The 19,925-nt window shown below is 39.0% G+C and overlaps 1 protein-coding gene across 1 annotated transcript; it reads left to right on the top strand.

Moving 5' to 3' along the window:
- The first annotated feature begins 3,663 nt into the window (after positions 1–3,663).
- cusr (Copper-only SOD repeat protein) lies at positions 3,664–19,417 on the top strand. Its single transcript, XM_053229273.1, has 10 exons — positions 3,664–3,818; positions 5,586–7,668; positions 8,663–8,762; positions 11,084–11,161; positions 12,018–12,122; positions 12,740–12,872; positions 14,680–14,794; positions 15,249–15,373; positions 17,866–17,949; positions 18,732–19,417. Exons 1-10 carry the CDS (start codon positions 3,779–3,781, stop codon positions 18,836–18,838), a joined length of 2,970 nt encoding a protein of 989 aa, XP_053085248.1. The 5' UTR covers positions 3,664–3,778; the 3' UTR covers positions 18,839–19,417.
- Positions 19,418–19,925: the final 508 nt, after the last annotated feature.

The following is a 19,925-nucleotide window of genomic DNA, read 5'->3' as shown; positions in this document are numbered from 1 at the left end:
CGAGTACTATAAGCTTTAATAGCGAACGTACTTTAATAAAAACTTTAATAGTGAAATTTAAATGAAATGTTTTCTTAAAATTACCCTTGATGTCCTTTAACCTTTTTTAAAAAATTTTATTTAATTGAAGTTTTTTTTTTTAATTATTCAAAGCTGTCCAAAGACAGTTGTGTTCTTATATAATAAGTGAAATTATTTATATTAATATATGTATGTTAAAATATTTAAATGTTATTATTATTATTATTATTATTATTATTATATCAAATTAAATTGTTATTCAGAGTTCACATCCTTCTGTTTGCTTACCTGTAGTACATACCCTGACATGAGCAGCAAACGCAGCATTACACAACCTTCCACCATTCTACATCACTGTGTGTCATGTTTTCATTATTACAAAACATTCATTCATCTTCAGTAAGCACTTTATCCTGCGCAGGGTGGTGCTGGTGCTGGTGGATTTGGAGCCTATCCCTGGAACACTGGGGCCAAGGCTGGATTGAAGTCCATGTTTTTTTGGGAGGTGGGAGGAAACCGGAGAACGGGGAGGAAACGTGAAACTCCGCACACACAGTAACGCAAGCTTAGAGAATAGTTCGATTCTTTGTAAAACAAAATCCATGGAAAATTCTTCTTGTCAGTAGCGACAAGTAGCTAACAAGTTACTCTATCTTTTACCCGACACTGTAGATGAGCTTCTGTGTTGTAACTCTAACAACCAAGCAAATGCAACTACAGTCTGAACAAACTGTTTGGGATATAAATAAATCAGATTTATCCTGCTGTGTGTAATGAGTTCATCTTTGAGGAGCATGAATTGTTAAGTTTCTCCTGCATTCCAACATGGCAATATTGTGTGTGTGTGTGTGTCTGTCTCTCTGTCTTGTTCTCACTTTGTTGCTCTCTTCCTCTTTCTCTCTGCATCTGCCCGTCTCTCTTTGGTTGTCTCTCTCTTTGTTTCTCCTTCTGTGTACCTCTCTGTCTGTCTGTCTGTCTACCACTCTCACTCTCAATTGTCTCTCTCCCTCGTTCTCTCTCTGTCTCTCCTTATCTTGTTTTGTTTGGCTGTCTGTCTCTCTCTCTTTATCTCTTTTTGTTTGGCTGTCTGTCTCTCTCTCTTTATCTCTTTTTGTTTGGCTGTCTGTCTCTCTCTCTTTCTCTGTCTCTCTCTCTTTATCTCTTTCTGTTTAGCTGTCTCTCTCTCTCTCTGTGTGTGCATACGCGAGTGGTGAGAGTGAGTGGTGTGTGCGGTGGTTGTGAGTGTTTTGTTCCCCTTTTGTGCCTCAAGAATGAACAACGCAGTTGTATTGTTCTTAAGTACTGTGGAAAAGGCAAATGAGGTGGTTGAAAAAGGCATTGAATTGTGGGGTGTTTTTACACCCCGACTTCCCCTTTCTACACCAGCTTACATTGTCTAATGTTCCACTTTTTATCTAAGATGAATTGTTAGCAAGGAACTTTCACGATTTGGTGAACTTGTTTCAACGGGTAGAAGATCGCAATCGCTAGTAAATCTGAGTTACTGAAACACGTCGTTTCTTTTCAGAGGTTCACATACATGATTTTAAATAACTGGAACGAACTTAAAATTCAGATTTTAATAAAGACATCAGACATTATACCTGGGTGCTTGTTAGTGATAGCTTGTTATCATTAGCATTATCAGAGGCTAGACAGGCTTTATGTTTTTAAACATCATCTTAGTATTTTTAAAAGTTGTTTTATTTCTCCGGGTGGTTTTTCAGATCATAGTTTAATAGGATATATAATTACTATGAATTAAACCAAATAGTGCCTATTGGCATTTTAACACAACTTTATTAAATGATGGTCAGTTTAAAGAGATTTTGGATTGTTTCTGGACTAATTTTAAAATGGAAGAGAATCACTTTCAAGCTCTAAAAAAATGGTGGGAATTTGGAAAAATTCAAATAAAACATGTATGTCAACAATACACTCGGAATGCCACTAAAGAATTGGCTAGATCTGTTCAGTTTTTTTCATTTCTTCATTCCATCTTATTGGAATATAATAGGAGGATGTCTACTATTAAGCTGTCATAGAGCAGTACTCACTCTTTTACCAAAAAAAAAACCAAGGTGATTTAACTAATATAACAAGCTGGTGACCTGTATCTTTGCCTTGTTGTGATTATAAAATACTTTCTAAAGTGCTAGCTACGAGGCTTGGAAAAGTTTTGGAAGAGGTTATTCATCCAGATCAGTCTTATTGCGTACGTGGTAGGTCAATATTGGATAAGATTTAACTAATTAGAGATATATTTGAAATAACCAAAATAGCCGGAATCACAGCTTTACAAAACTTGGCAGGGGCTGGATTTATAAATGCTGACGGAGGGACTGCTTGTTTAAAAACTAAATCTGTTCGAACAATGACTCGAGTATTACAGAAGCTGCAATCTGCTCTTACATCAACGGAATCTAATATGCTCAAAGTCTGTTGACTTATTTTTCCCAATGATAAAGAGCCTTTTCCTAAGCTACTTTTATCCCCTAATTTAAATTATTATGCTGGAATTTTCCTGGATTTAAAGAGTATATGCTTTTATTTCTATTTTAAATCCTGACTCAAGTCAAGAATGTCCTTTTTGTTCTGAAAGAGAGACTGTTTTTTCATTGTTTTATTTATTGTTCAAGGTTAAAGTGTTTGTTTGGAATCTTAAAGAAGCTTTTCAATTGTTTTAATGAAGTGTTTTCTGTGCAGATTTTAATTTTTGGCTTTAATTATGTGAAAAGAAGACATGGTGAATGTTAGCTGTTGAATTTTTTGTTGGGAAAAGCAAAAATGGCTATATACACTAACAGAAAAAAATCAGATAGAACAAAGAAATGATAGCGATGTTGTAAGGGTGTCTATCCATCTGTGTCTCTGTCTTTCTCTCTCACTTTGTCTCTCCCTCTTTCTCTGTCTGTCTTTATCTCTTTTTATTTGTCTGTCTGTCTGTCTGTCTGTCTCTGCCTTGTCTCTCTCTCTCTCTCTCTCTGTGCCTCTGTCTGTCTCTCTCTCACCCTTTGACTTTCTTTTCCTCTTTCTCTCCCTGTGTCCATCTGTCTCTTTCACTCTCTCTGTTTATCTCTATCTGTAGGTAGGTCTCTCTTTCTCTCTCTCTCTCTCTCTCTCTCTCCAGTCTCTCAGGTGGTCAGTGCTTCTCATGAGCGTAATTAGAGACTGAAATAGCTCTCCTGAAGAGCCCGTGACCAAAGAGCTGAAGTGGTGCCTCTTTCCAAAAATAGAGCTGATGGGCTGTTACGCTTTAATTAACATTTTGTCTTTTTTTAATTAAAAAAAAGAATTTGAGTTATTTTTGTAATCTTGTATTGAACATCCCCATCAGTGGTGCAGTTCATCATTCGTGGATTAAGAACAAAATTCTAGTCAAGTCAGATGAGAAGAGTAGGACTTCATATGCTGTGTGTGTGGTTTGTGTGTGAGGAGTGTTTTTATATCATGGTGGAAACCAAATGTCCCCACAAGAATACAAAAACTATAGTCACTGGGAGCTAGTCAAAAGATAGTAAGACACACACATGTGTGTGTGTGTTTGTGTGTGTGTGAGTACTTAAGTCCTGCCCCCACCTCCGCCTCCAAACACCACCTCATTTTTCTACAAGAAATTGAGGAAATTATGTCTGAGAGCACACACATGTACACATTCACTCACTGGGGGCGTCCCTGCTGAAATCATATTAGCTGCACACTCACCTAGCCTCACAATTACACACACACACACACACACACACACACAGCTGCCAACATGTGCCTTTCAGCAGCTTTCCTCCTGCTGACTCTGTGCGGTGAGTTTGCTGGAATTATGTCTTGTTTTTCTGTTCAGTTGTCTGTCAGACATATTCTTTAGCAAGTTTTGGAGTGTGTCTTGTTTAAAGTGCATGTAAAAATTGACAACTGGGATGTCTGTGTGTGTGTGTGTGTGTGTGTGTGTGTGTGTTCAAATGAATAATTGAATTTCCTTGATTCAGACATAAAGATGAGTTTGTGAGCTTTTTTTTTTTTTACTCTTCTTTAGCCATAACAATTCTGAAAAAGAAAAAAAAAAAATAGAGACATGGACTTTGCTCATGTTGTCGGTGTCTGTAAATAATTTATACAGGTTGTTAAATAAGTTTCCAGTTTTAGGATGGAACGATGAAAATGATGTATTAAGCTAGAATTTGCAGAGTCAGGCTGTAAAGTACCTTTAAAGCCTTAAAGGTAATTATAGTTCAGTTATATTCCTTACATTATGGTTATGTTTTTTAGTTGGAAAATACATATTAAAGGTAGAAAGGATAAAGGTATTTAGCTAGCCTTTGCAGAGAAAGCCTGTAAAATCTTAAAATACACTCAGAAAGAAATGGTACTAAACTGTACCTTCTCTACTTGCTAGAGCGGTACCCTGAAGCATCAACTTCTGCACCTTACATACCTAGAAAACTGCATGTAGTGTACCTTTAAAGCGCTCCTCCAAATATTATTAAAGTTACACTATATCTACATTGCATATAAAAAAGTACTACTTTAGTCACAAGGAAAGGTAGAGTCTAGTTCCCTTTTTTCTGAGCGCGTACTTCATAGGCTGTCTGCAAAGTCTAGTTAAGTACCTTTATCTTTTGTACCTCTAATATGTATCTTCTGCCTAGAAATTTGGATATAGTTGATTACATTTTAAAGCTACACTACCTTTAAACATATACGTACTAAAGCTACTAAAGGTGTACGCTTGATCGCTCACCTCAGCGACAAGAAAAAGTACCTTTTTAAGTTTATTGTAAACTCTAATTTTGTCAGTATTTTTACTTGGAATAATACCATAAATACCATCTGGTCAAGTCTTAAGGTGGAAAGGAAGAGTGTTAGGAAGAGTCCGCCTTAAAAGTTAAAATTAAGATTTGAAAAGTGTTCATGAGTAATCTCTGGTGATGTTGTTGCTAGTGTCTAAAGTGAAAAAGGTATGTAACCTGGTTACCCATGACGTACAAACCTCTCTTTCTCCCTTTGGCATTTTTGCACCTGGTCTTTCGTCTTTCACGGGTGACTGAATATCGATCCTTTTCTCCTTGTTTTTTTTGTGAAACTGAGCTAGTCTTTTATTCTTGATCTCTTCTGAAGAATGCCTTTATACTATCAGGGCACAAAAGTAGAATGTGGCTGTGTCTCCTTCTAAACGATGTATTATACATGTTATATAGTATATGCACAATTTATTCTTCTCTTATTTACTCATGGCTTGTAGGCAGGTGGGATGAGAGAAGGTCTTTGGTGTCAGTAGAATTTTTCAAAAAACACCATAATAACCATGTTCTAAGACTGCACCCACTATAACATACAATTTGCATGCTTACCATGCTCTCATTTAGTAAACTGGAACATAGGCAGTTGGGACTCTTTTTTCTATACTCGGAACTTAGAGTTATATTACTGAGCACAGGAAACGGTACACCTTCAGGAGTATACAAAACAAAGTGTGTAATACTGGAGTGTTTAGTAAACACCACACGATGTTGTTAGCAAAAACTTAGACAAAGATTTTTGCATGCATCCTCATTTTCCATCTCCATTTTCAGGTTCTTCTGCTGGTCAGTATCTGTCCAGTTTCAACATGAGGGGAGTCACCGGTCTGGTGCGGTTTGACTCCATACAACAGACAGCCACCATAAACGTCAGTGGTACTGGCATAGAAACCTGTGGCTCCTTCAATCTGACGCTCACAGAGTTTCCTGTAATGTACGGTCATGTGGCCCAGCCCTGCGAGAAAGCCCACATAGGAGAGCGTGTGTTCACACTGTCCGTTAGCACTTCTGTTTCTGTAGTGAACATCTCCCACATGCTCCGGCAAACGCCCAATCTGGAAGCACGCTCTTTAGCGGTAGAGACGTGTACTGGCACAAAGGCTTGCGCGGGCGTCATAGCAGAGTCAAAGGTCACCACTTGGCAGGCTCGGTTCTTTAGTGTCGTGGCTGGGAATATCTACCTCCGGCAGATATTACTGCAACCAAGAGCCATACTTCTCTCCAACCTGGTCAGTCTGAATCAGAATAGCTCCTCATTTGCTAATGTGAATGTTTATCTATCTCAGAGTTCTGCTGCTAGCTGTGAAGCATTGCTGGGCAGCCTGAACCCAAACAGTTTGATAAAGTTGGGCCAGCTGATGGTAGGCACTCCTCTTGAACCTGTCAAATCCCGTTTAGAGATCCCATCTCTTGATGCTGGATTTCACTTTGCTCTCTTAAATCTCAGCTCAGAGTATACGTGTGCTGAGATCCGAACCTTAGAACCGAAGGAGGTCAGTGCTCTGATAGATATGAGAGGGGTCAAAGGTTCCATCACCTTTCGCCAGCCGTCTCCTTTCGACCTTACAACTCTCTCCGTGAACCTCACTAACCTGAACAGAAGAGTTGGGCCGTACCATATTCATCTGTTTCCCACCCCACAGATGAGGTCACCCCCTGAGAGCACCTGCAGCAATGATAATGTTGGCGGCCACTGGAATCCCTTTGATGTGAACACTCAGCCGTCTGTGTATCCCCCACCCCCTGGCTCAACCCACGATCGCTACGAAACTGGAGACCTCAGTTCCAGACATGGATTGTTAAGTAACGCAGATGACATCCAGGCGAGCTTCACTGACTGGAATCTGCCACTCTTTGGACAGAACAGCATTGTTGGTCGTTCTGTGGTTTTGCACCAGCCTGATGGTACGAGGTTTATCTGCTCAAGCATTGGCTATCCTGGGGAGGTGATCACAGCCAGGGCCATCTTCCAGAGCCCAGTGGTGGGGACGATCCTGTTCACCCAGTTGAAAGGAAACCCTTACTCAGATGTCTCAGTGTTCCTCGACTTGTCTTACGGACGACCAAATACTCCTGCAACTCAGAAACACCACTGGCACATTCACGAATATCCCATCAGCACAGAGACAGACAGTGATAAGGGTCGCTGTGGGTCCACTGGGGGACACTGGAACCCCTACAACATCAACACCAGCATAAGCAGCTATAAAGTAAACTGTAGACCAGAATGTCCTTTTGCTTGTGAGATTGGAGACCTGTCCAGCAAACACACGATGCTGAATTTGTCACCAAATGTAGGGAAACTACCTAGCAAGAACTTCTTTACAGATACTACGGCCTGGGTGTCTGGACTGAGCAGTATGATTGGTCGGTCTGTAGTGATCCACGGCCCTGACGAGGCTGGTCATCGCATTGCCTGCGCTAACATCACGCTCCTGCGCTTCCCCTCGGCTCAGACTGGATCCTGGCAAGGGTCAGGGTCATCTGGGGGAAATGTCCACTTCTTCCAGCTCTCTCCCCAGGGTCCAACCAACATCCATGTCTCTCTGACTCATCTAGAGGCCAAAGCCGGTGGATACCATGTCCATCTGCTCCCGGTAAAGAGTGGACCAGAGGCCTGCTCCAACGCGAATGTCATGGGCCACTTCAACCCGTATGGTGTGAATATCTCAACGTCTCCAACACCGGGGAATGGAACAGTGGATCAGTATGAGATTGGTGATATCAGCGGGAAGTTTGGGAGTCTAGCTGATCAGAACCAATTCGAGAACCATTACAAGGACAGTAACATGCCACTGAGTGGACCCAACAGTATCATAGGACGATCGCTGGTTATCCACTACAGGAACGGAACAAGGTTAGTTCAGTTTTAATGCTACTACTCATGGAATGCATGGAACATTTTTATTTTAATCTGTGATCACAGTTTGGTCAGAAGTGCATCACTCCACTTTTATGAGTCAGGTTTTCTTCAAAACCCTAAAAGCAGAACAAAGAATTAGTGCAGAAAAAATGCCAGTAGGTGGATTGGCTGCTCCAACTTGTCCTTGGTGCTCTGCAATGGACACCCATCCAGAGTGTATTCTCACCTCGGATAGGCTCCAGATCTTCCACTGACATGCATGGGATGGGATAACATGCATACTCAATTAATAAATGAGTGTATGAATAACCCTGAGGTGCTTTTGTAGAACTGAATCTAACACCTGGGGTTTCAGTTTTAATTGTGGGAAGGTGTTTCGGTTCACTGCTCTTTGGGCAGATTAACCTTTTAAATCTCTATAAAATTCCTGTTCATAATGTCATTTAGTCTTGGGCTCTGTACATTGAAAAATACTTGGCTTGAGCCTACTAAAAAGGAAGTTAAGTCTATTATAACATTTTTGTTAAACACACACATCTCATATCGGCTTACCTGAGTGCTATTTGGAAACCATTATGAGATCACATATCTAAATTGGACTCCAAACTTTATCTGCAGTGTAAGAATGAAAATAATGAAGCAAGCTTGAGGCCAAATTGAAGTTCAGTAGTTATACAAATATTCTAAATATGCTAGTAGTAGGTCCTTATCAATGTGCTCAAAAAATACATATGATACATATGATATGTGTAAATCAAAACTCAGTGGACCGTTGCTGAGCTGTTTTCAGTGATACACGGTATACTTCTCGCTTCACTATGTTTCACTAATAATAAAACAGGAACTAGAGACCCAAGTGATAAAGAGGAACAAGAGATGAATACTTATGGTATACGGAGACTGCAAAGAACAAGCCCTAAAGTAAAAAAGTGTCAAATCATCTATGCCTGTCTGTTTATCTTTGTCTTTGTGTTTAAATGTTCTGCAGGATGCAGTGTGCTGACATCAGAGCCATGAACTCCTCTGACGGGCACTGGATCATCGCCAAGGCCATATTCAACAGCAGTGTCAAGGGCACAGTAACCCTGGTAATGTCTTTTTTTCTAGTTAAACTAAAACCAGACTGAGATTAACAATATAATAAGAATATAACCAGTTACTAATAAATCTCCTACTGGTGTGAACAATGGCAGCAGTAGGTTGAGTTCAAATCCTGGCACTGTCAAGCTGCCACTGTTGGGCCCTTGAGACCCGTTGAGTACTTAGCACAATTTTAAGTCACTTTTGATAAAAGCATCTGCCAAATATATGTAAATGAAATAAGCAAAAACGTTAATCCATAGAATTTGAAGGTAGGGTAGCATGCCATATAAAATGTGCTAATGTACATCGAAATTGTTACACCATTACAAATGATCTTTTTCACAACACATATTTATGCTACTATCCAGGTACTCTGTCATTACGTAAACCTGTTTCAGCTTGTTTTTTTTTTTTTAGCTACAATTTTTTTTATTGTAATAATATTCTATTTAACAAGCTAGCAGCACTTAGTGGCTAAGCCTGCAAAGATTAGTCAACATAATGTCTCGTCACTCACAAACACCAAAAACATTAGCAGTTAGCTAATTAAGGATCGCTTAGCTGTTCACGGAATAAATGCGACTCAACTCAACATCTCTGAATGCATACCTCACTGCATGAGCAGTGTAATAGAGAATCCAGCTGGCACACGTGACCCTTTCACCCTCATCCAGATAAAGAGGATAAAGAGGGGGTGTCTCTTTAAATCTGCCACAAAAAGATGACACTGTCTGCTTTCTCTCCATTCTGTGGAGTGGAGGATGAGCGAGAAGAGGAGAGAAGAAGAGAAAGAGTGGAGATGAGAGGAGATGTAAATGTCAGACTACAAGTGATTTTATAAATGAATACGCCACTCTTACTGTATTTAATGATCACTAACACTTTCCTCAGAAAGACAGGGTTTAGTGAGTGTGGGCCATGTGTGTGTTCGTGTGTGTCTGTGAAACTCTTTACCAGACGAACGTCATATTTAACAATATTACGTGTCTTTAGGTAAGATACAAGCGAGTAACCTTTAAGAAAGCACAGGTACATGAGCAACTATTAGTTAGACATTAACATTGTGTTCTTTTTAACAAATAATTGATTCCTGGAATGTCAAATATTTAGATTAGTATTATATTATCAAACATCCTGTACATCTGTTCCCTGTAACAAGTCACGTATTGCTTTCTAATTTGGCCTCTGTCACGAATTTGACATTGTGCCATTTCTGTACTTACAACTGCACAGTTCAAAACTAAGCCTTGAGCCACGTTTGACTTCGTGGAACTCTTTCTCCACAATATTCTTGCATAATTTTTTTTTCATCATTTTTACCCACTAAAAGTTGACACTTGTGGTGCACAGTCGCTGTGAAAATACCTTGCATATATTTGCACTCACAGTGTTTTTTTTATTATTTGTTTGCACTGGTTGCTGTTTTTTTTTTTTAACATTTCTTTTACCGATTCTGTATTGTTTGCTTGTCACCCCTTGCCTTAACAAAAAGAACTTATATATACAATATATTTAATTCAAATGGTAACACATATGTTAATTGTTGTCTCTTTACAACTAACACATGATACTGACTCCCAAAGGTACGTCGATATTTACACTGGGAAAGTTACTCGTATTCAGAAATGGGTTACGCACCCGCTTAAGTTGGATTTTCTGGGCTCTGCATTCATGTTATAGAAATTCACTGTGTGTAGTACACATCTCCAAGGTTTCAATAGTATCTCAATCACCGCCTTTAAAAACCTGCCGTGAAAGCCGGAAAAAAACCCCAAAAAAACAAAAAAAAACAGGGATAGTATATTGCCAATCCATTCTATTGCATTGCATGAAAGAGTCCTAGTTGTAATGATCACATTAATCACTGCAAATGTGGATTAACTGAACTGAACATTATCCAGCAGCTTATAAAATAGCACTTGATCCAGCACATCCTATTATTTTGCATTTAGTTTTTTTTATTTTATTCTCCGAAAGCTACTTACGCGTACAACTTGTGCCTTGCTCAGTGTTGTTTTATCTATGAATTACAGTCTTTGAGATAAGAGATGTCTCTGTCTAAGATACTGTCTCCTCTTTTCATTAACTTTGAATGCGGCCCATGGTGGGCTTTTTATATGTTATCGCCCCTGCTTTTGGTTAGTGAAACATATTCTTTCATTTATAGTAGCGAAGAATGACGAAATGGTATAAAAATATAACTTAGCAAACTGGTTTTTGGTAAGTGAGGAAATAAAAACAGTCTTTTGTAGTAGCAAAACTTTGGATTTTTTTGACATTGGTGTGAAAGACCTAAGTCCTAAATTGTTTCTGTACATGTAATCAGTCCCAACAGTGTTTTCCTGATGGCAGCTTCAGTGACGTGACCCTGCTGGTGGACCTCGGAGTGTCTAACACTGTTAAAGTGAGTACCACGTTTCATTATAAATAGCTACACGAGTTACAGTAAGTTATGTTTGGTAAATTACAACTAACCAGTTAGCATAGATAGTGGTCAGTGATTAATATTTTATGCTACTGACTAGACGTTTGTGGGTTCAAATCCCAGAATTGCCATAATATTACTGTTTGACCTTTGAGCAAGATCAAGCTGTAAGCTTGGACTGGATTCTCCTTCACTTATAAATTCATTCGAGTCAAAAATATCCATTGAAAATGCACCTAAGCTCATTTTTCTGCCTATTAGCAACGACTAAACATTGGTGTGGCTGTCAGTTTTTTGTGTCCTTTTTTAGTTTGACTAGCTGTTTAAACTCATTTTGTAATCACTACATTTACACTCGCATGCTTCAAAATCAAGCCTCGAGCGGTTTTTGCTTCATTAAAAAGTCTTTCCCCACCATCTTCTTGCATCATTTATGGCTTTAACTATCAAAATACGAGAAGTGGCATATTTCTACTATTGGGCTGTTGAGCAAGATTGTAAACCATCAACTGCTCAGCTTGGACTGGATTCTGCCTCACTTTTAAGTTGAGCCCTTTAGCTCAGTTTAGCTCAGCTGTTTTAGTTGTAACTCTAAGTCAGCCCCCAATTAATAACTTTACTTTTTAAGTTCGGTTTTATCCAAAGCATTTTACAGGAAAGCCAGAATCCAATCCAAGCCCAAAAGCTGAGCACTTGAGTGTTAAGGATCGCGCTCAAGAGTCAATGACTCTTTGGTCATCTTTGTATTTGATCTACTACAAAAACAACTACTGAAACTACTGAAATATCACTGTCACTATAGGTCTGTCAATAGTATTTTTCATCTTTGGTCCAGGTCACAAACGCTTCCTGGTACATAACTGAAAATCCTGTCAATGGACTTGTGGCTGGCTGTCCAGGAAATGGAAGAACCTATAACCCTTTCAACATGACAGCTCAGGTGAGATCTGACTTTATACACATGTACAGTATTATACCACTGGCTTGGTCTCCTTATCTAAAAAAATTCATCAGTTTACTGATTACACCAACTAACCAACTTTGATGATCCTTGGCGTTCAAGCCTCTGGAATGGTACTGGATGGATAAGCAACGTTCTTTCAAAAGATATTGGTGTTCTGATGATAGTGGTGGAGGCGCTGTCTAACACAGTGCTCCAAAATCTCCCACCAGTATTCGATTGGGTTGAGATCTGGTCAGTGTGAAGGTAATAGCATATGATATACATCATGCTTATCCTCATTAAACCATTCAGTAAGCCTTCATGGTGCCCTTGTAGATAGGGGCGAGGTTATCCTGGAAGATACCACACCCATATTCCATCCTAAAACTTCTAGACCACCTGAAAGAACATTGCTTGGGCCCCAAATATAACTAGTCATCCCACTATTTTTGTGTTACTTCTCCAGGTTTGGACCCCTAGAATTGTTACCGCCAAAATTAAATGTTAATGGAGGCACAAATAGTTGCTGGTATTTTTTCCCTCCAAGGAGTGTATGCTTCATACAGTATATCCATATTATTGTCTTTTTCTTTTTTTCCCCTCTCTTGACCCAGAGCTCTAACTGTTCCCCACTCACCTATCTGGCTTGTGAGGTTGGAGATCTGACCAGCAAACACGGCTCTGTCAGTTTAACACAAAGGCAGCTCTTCACAGATGCACATCTTCAGCTGGCTGGAGACTACACAGGTATGTTGTCACATTGTCACCTTCAGACCAAGTAAATGTTTCCAGTGTCAAAGTTCCTCCATTTCTCTAATAACCCCCAAATGTGTTAAAAATGTGATTTCAGCTGGTAGACAAGTATGTAATTCAGCCTTTCCTATTGGTTATATCAGGAATGAAACAGTTCTTACGGGAAAATGATCAACAATGGGCTGATGTGATGAAGCAGAGTTACTGATACCACCACAAAGTTGATTATTTTCCTGTAACAGCACAAGTGCTTTATTCCTCTTATTCCAAAGCTCAATTAAAAAAAATAATAATGAGCAATATGTCATACTTGCTATCCATTTATAGTTACTTTTATTGTTATGTCCTTGAAACAAATTTTTTCCTGTTATCATTTACGTTATCGCAGCTATAAACAGTCGCTCTCTCATCAGCCTCCTTTTCTTGACATCAACAAGACAAAAAAACATCCAGCTTCTACGATATTGCAATAACTCCCTTATCCTTAGACGTTCCCGTGTCGGAAAACCTAAAGAAAAAGCTTTGTGCTGACACTGGAGGCTCCTTCCAAAAATTAGCAATTACACACTTCTTTTTTTTTAAGCCATTTATATGAGTGTCCAACATACGAGTCTCCGTGTACATTTTTATTTTACAAAGGATAACCTATTACAACGAGGGAATTAATATAAACCTGTGATTGGCAGCTGCAGTATTGTCAGAGCAGCTGTTCCAGAAAATTAATCAATCACCTTCCGACCAATCAGAATCCAGAATTCAACATGGTGTAGATGTGAATGAATGTCAGATATACTGGATATAAAACATGAGTGTAACAGCTATATTGGTTGTATTGGAATACCACACTTTGTTCACTACATAGTGCACTATTTTGCAGTTATCAAGTCATAAAGGAGCATATCAAGAGCACTCGTGATATCCCATAATGCATTATGTGTAAATGATGTATTTGTCTGAGACACCCTCGCAGGCTTCCCCCTCTCTATCTCTCTGTCTTGTTCTGGCTTGACTAAATGGCCTCCTTTAGTTTTCAGTTGTTATTTAGATGTATGAAGAGCAGTTACCTGAGTGCTGAGCAACTGAGATGTTGGGACATGTCCTTTATGCACTGGACCATGTATATAATGTTGCTCAATCCAAAAAGAGGATGAAGTGAATGTATTGCCGTGGGTAATCACCATCTAGCATCTAGTTGGGTTGAGTTACTTAATTTCGTGGTTATGTTGTTGTTAGCCAACCCTGTTTCTCTTATCGAGTCTTCAGAGTGATGCATGATAAAATAACTGAAGGATGGTTTATTCATCCTTTAAAATACTCCAGCAACAAGATTTTTAAAAACTCATCTTGAATGGATTATTCTGATTGGTTTTACCATAATACTACTGTTGTCCCCACAAACATTTTTTTTTTTTTTAAATCACAAAACCTGCATGCTAAGCTAGATGTTTATCTAACTTGGGTTGATGACGTTTATTAGCAAGTCACTAGCATGGTAGCGACAGTATTTGGGATGGCAGGAGGAGGTGGCGATGTTTCCTATGAGGATGTGGAAGAGGTAAAGACATTCCTGGCCCTTATTTTGAATAGGTAGTTTACTATATTAAAAATATTCCAAATAAATTAATGATTACAATGGTATATTGTTATCTGTCTAAAATCACATATCTAACAGTGATGGGAATTCCAGCAACAAGAAAAGCCTAAAAACTGTTCAAATTTATGACATTATTATGAATGTCATGTGATTTTTTTTTTCTTCTATACATTTTTATGTAAATAACCTTTTGCTGTATTTCATCAGTCATTTACAGATCGCTGGTCCTGAGGGCAGGAGATGAGACCATCGATTGTGCGGACATCATCCCCGAGTCACCATCTGCACAGCAAATCTTCCCGAGCGTGACATCATTCAGCAGGTATGTCTGACGCAGCAGTACTCTAGCTAGCGTTAGCTTCCTCGCTCCAATCCGGTAGAGATCGTTGTAGCTAGCAGAAACTAGCGAATGAGAGACACAAGCATGCCTGTACCTGACAGCGAACAGCATGCTGTGTATAAATATATAAACAGGTCGTCTATACCAAAGCTTTATTACGTGCTGTTAAAGTTATATTAATAAAATGGTTTGGATTGCCACTGGTGTTGTCATTTGAGTTCACTTTATGCTAGCTAATAACAATTCTATAGGTATAAAACTACTTTCTTTACCACTAAGATTAGATCAGTTAGCTTTGTATTGAGCATGAAGACAGAGCAGGAATCAACACTGCTTTTAAAAGGCGCCAGTGAATTAGGAAGAAGGTTAAACCAGTGGTGCCAGACCACTGTTGTTGTGAAGTAAATCTATGTAAAATATTTTTGTATTTGGTCAGATATGATTTCCGTAAAAGGGTGGCAGACGTTCTGGAGGTCCAAGTATCCCGGGTGTCCATCTTACCCGGTGCCCTCTCAACCGTGGCAGGAGGGAAGTGCCAGCAAGTCACGTATCTCGTGTTGGGTAAGAAAAAGTTCATGTTTATCATTTAATGCTCGTCCAACATGGGAAAAAGCCAACATGGTGCCTTGGATAAGTACTCACCCCCTTGACACTTTTCTGCAATTTATAGTGTTACAACTTGGAACTGAAATGGACTTTGTGATTATATGTCATGAATCTACACAATATGGTCCATAATATCGAAGTGCAGGGGGGGGGGAGGGGGGGGGGGGGGGGGGGGGCTATATGCTGTGGTAATATCTTTTACAAATTAAAAATGTAAAAGAGAGTGCTGTGAAACCCCTAATTTATCTTCATTGCTTAGCTTCTAAGGACTTAGCTACTTCTCTGACTAATCCCCTCCTTACCTGGTCACTTTTGGTAGACAGCCTCCTAAACCAAACCCCTAAAACCAAACTTTTCCAGAACTGACTTGTTTTGATCACTCCTTGGTCTTCGTGATTCTGATTGTTTAGGTATGTTCTTTAACAAATTCTGGGTTTGTCCAGGTACAGGTGTATATATATATATATATATATTAAAAGCATGTGACCAATTATTTGAATGGACTCAACCTGTGTGCAATTAATTATGTAATTTCTAATGCCAACACAACTAGGTTAGGGATTCCACAGCAAAGGGGGTGAATACTTATGCAGTCACAACTTTTACCTTTTTTTATTTGTATATAATTTTAACACTATATTCATTTCCTCCAATTTCAATATTATGACATAAAATTCTAATCAGGGTTGCCAGGGTGTGGTTTTTACACCAAATTGGGCTACATTTGGAACATGGTTGCAGGGTGGAACAAGGTGGTGTGAGGGTGGTATTTTTTGGGGCTGCCAGATCTTGGTTTTGAAGTGAAAAATCTAAATGATGTCTAATCAATTTCTGCAAGTTCCTAGTGGAGCAGAAGGATGTTCATTCATTCATTTACTTGGGTTTATTTCCAACCAGTGAATGAACAAAATTAATCTATATAGCCACTGTTTATTTTCATATATTGCCAACATTTTTGGGGTAGTTTTTGAGATGTATCTGGGTTGGAAAAGCTTTGCTGAGACCTAGCAAACCTGACCCTAATTAAGCCCATTTCACTTCCAGGCTGTAACTCTATAAAATGTGGAATGGTTCGGGGGGGGGGGGGGGGTGGGGGGGGTGGGGGAATACTTACGCAAGCCACTGCAAATATTCCTTTACGGTTCTGCACTAGTGATTACAACATCCTTAGAAAGGCTGTGTATAAACATGATGCAGTTAAGTAGTTTGGGTTATGGCCTAGCGAATGTGTGAGAGCCACTGCTAGACCCTTGGGCAAGGACTTACTTTCTCAAGTATTTCTTTAAAATACACTACAGGGATCAGCGAACGTCGCATGACTCGGCAGTTTCTTCCTTTATCATCATATATTTGGAATATTCAGGGTCGTGTATTATCATGAGTATACTCAGGTTCCCTGATTCCTTGGCATAATAATACAAATATCTTTTTCCAGACATATTTAGATGCCTGTTTTCAGTCTTCCTGAGCTCTCTGTCTATACAATGAACAATTCAGTCCTTTCAAAGCGCACACACAGAAAAGGAAAATTAGAATGTAACCCGAAGCTTGGCTCGAGTGTGTGAGAGCGTCCAGCCTCACAGTCTATTCTGAAAGGGGAGAGGGGTGTGTCACGGAGCGGTGAGTATATATAGCGTCGGACTTTTTATTCTCATCCAGAGTCAGTTCCTAAAGAAAATGGTGGATTACGGAGTTTTGTGAATTGTGGCTTTGACAAAGACCACTATTTTCCAGATTAATAACGGCACTGATTTTAAATAATCACTACTGATTAATAAGTGTTACTTAATAAACATAGGCTAACTAAAAATGATCTCTATTTTTGAGATCTCTATTACTTTTATTTTGAGACTTCTTCATGAGAGTGTATACAACTCAACATCTTCTTAATCAATTCTCAGGTCTTTCTTTAAATGGTTCAGCTAGAAGTTTCCTTCACTTCCATGTTTAAGAAACCTGGTTGGAGTTGTTTGTATGTTTACAGCCCTCTGCTGCCTAGGAGGTGAACCGCAACTGCGATTAAAATATTAGAGAACATGATAATTTCTTCCTCAAGCTCCCCCTGAAAGCACAAAAAGTCTTGGAAACTTACGTCACGTTGAGATTAAGCCGTCTTTCACATTTACCAATAAGGCCCCAAAGAACTTGTAGCTAGCGGCTCACTAAATAACATAAGCTAGCTATTTTGCCGCAATGCCTTTAAATGTAAATTGTATTTTTAAAAAATGGCAGATTTTCCATAATCACTCTGGCGATCTGAAGCCTGATTCCCTGAAAGTAGAGGTGGTGCTGTTCCATCTGGGGGCGGAGCTAATTTCTAGACCAGAAAAGAAACGGAAATTTGGACATTGTTCGAAAATATTCGATATTTAATGACAATTCCTGTCTAAAACTTTGGTACGATGTGGTGACGAATCCATGTAATATGTCTGAACGCTGTTCCGCAGGTGACATGAGTTTGAAGAAGCTATCTGCTGTGAAGGACAGCGAGTTGATGGGCATGTACAGGCAGACTGAACGGTGTATGAAAAGTAAGTCTCACCTGACCTTGACTCCACATCCAAATATGTTATAGCCATGTGCCGTTAATCTGTTATATGATATATGAGGAATAAAACACTTGATGTTGTACTATTATAGGAAAATATTTTTAAAAAAGGTGATGTGATGATGTGGAGTCACTGTTCCCACATAACAGCACTGTATTCGGTAGTGTTTTATTCTTCTTATACCACAGCAATTTGCCAATGCCAACATTCTTGTGGTTAAAATTATCTTGCTAATATCCTGAAATGCCCGAAAGAAAAAAAATCTAGGACAGGTATCCCTGAGTCAACAAGTTAACTTTAGTTTTTACACACACAACACAATAGCTAACCTACATATCGTTAGCTAGCTTGCTAGGGAACTTGGCTAGTCACTTGGCATCACACATTTACTGTTTTTGAGATAACGTTAGTGAACTAGTTGTGAGGCATTTCTCATTTTCAGGACTTGTTAGCTTTCAAAATTATGACGTAATTATAATCTACTAGCTAGCATTAGTTGGCCAGCTAACAACTATATTGTTCATTTAAAAAATTGTTTCATAGATATTAACATTTTAATTGTACAGTTGAACTAATCCTAGCTGCTCATGGTGACAATGATATTAAAAAGAATATCAAAAACCTTAACAATTCACATCCAAATTAATAAAAAAAAATAATATTTAGAATACCACATTTATAATAATGTACACATATCGAAACTATAGTGAAAATGTTTTTGACAGGAAAAACACCACAATTATCGACGTTCCTATGTTCTTTAGGTGGCGTTCCGGGTCTTCTCTCGTCACATAGTGGAACCATCCACGTATTCTCCCTGGCTGCCGTTTACCTTCTCCAGTCTCTCATTCTGCACTTAACGTCGCAGTGAGATCAGCAGTGCCGAATTTACTCTTGGACGAACTCTGGGAGTATAGCTGGGAGGAAGCTGCACGAAGCTTGCCTAACTCTGTAAGGCTCTGTAAGTGTGAATGAACTGTCTTGAGGTCAAAGAGCTCAAACTACTTTGAATCAACTGCTGTAAAATAATACTAGATAAAAACGTTGTTTTATTGAATGCATCCTTTGTTTTAGTATTACTATCTGAACAGAACTTAGAACTTGAATGCAATACATTTTATTATATTGTTCGCTGATTTGATACATGCTGCTGTGTGCACATATCTCTCTCATGTCCATGTGTTCACTGTATATTTGGTGAAAATGACTTACTGTGTATTTGTATTTTTGATGCTCACATGATTGTATATATATATTGTATTCCCCAAAGCCAAAATGTCCTGGTATATGCTTTGTTGCACTAATTTGTGATTCAAATGAAATGATTGTGTACTGAATGAAGTGGTATTCGATTTTATGTGCTTTGTACGTCTGCGGATATGTTGTGCAGTTTCTATGTAGGTTCCATGTAGCTTAGAGCAATTAAATTGCTACTAAGATGGTCCTGAAATCTGTCCAATTCAGTATATATATATATTTTTTGCATTGGCTCTTATCAGTACATTATATGCTCCATGGTCGAAAAAAAAACCAAATCACCATCAAAGTGCCTCCTAGGCTGCCCTTACAGAAAAGAAAATGTGATGAAATGCCCTCTAGGTTGAGAAAATGTGATGGAGTGGGTGGGGCTAATTGTGAGTAAAACTTCAGTAAATCTTATACCTGAATTATACACATACACAAGATCCACTGTCCCCATTTTCATTGTTGACATAAAAAAAGTCTTATGGATTCCTGCCCTCCACTGCCCCCTAGTGCACAGGTTTCCAACCCTGGTCCTGGAGTACAGGACAGGACATGGGGGTCCTACACATTTTAGTGTTTTCCCTTCTCTCTACACATCTGATTCTACCAATCAGCTAATTAAGAGCCCTTCCCGAGTTGAAGTTGGCATGATAGAGCAGGGAGAGTACTAAAATATAGAGCACAGGGAGGTACTACAGGACCAGGGTTGGGAA

This window comes from Pangasianodon hypophthalmus, chromosome 25 (genome assembly GCF_027358585.1).
Source record: "Pangasianodon hypophthalmus isolate fPanHyp1 chromosome 25, fPanHyp1.pri, whole genome shotgun sequence".
Taxonomy (NCBI): domain Eukaryota; kingdom Metazoa; phylum Chordata; class Actinopteri; order Siluriformes; family Pangasiidae; genus Pangasianodon; species Pangasianodon hypophthalmus.
The sequence above is the reverse complement of the archived record's forward strand: the minus strand, read 5'-3'. Positions and strand labels throughout refer to the sequence as shown.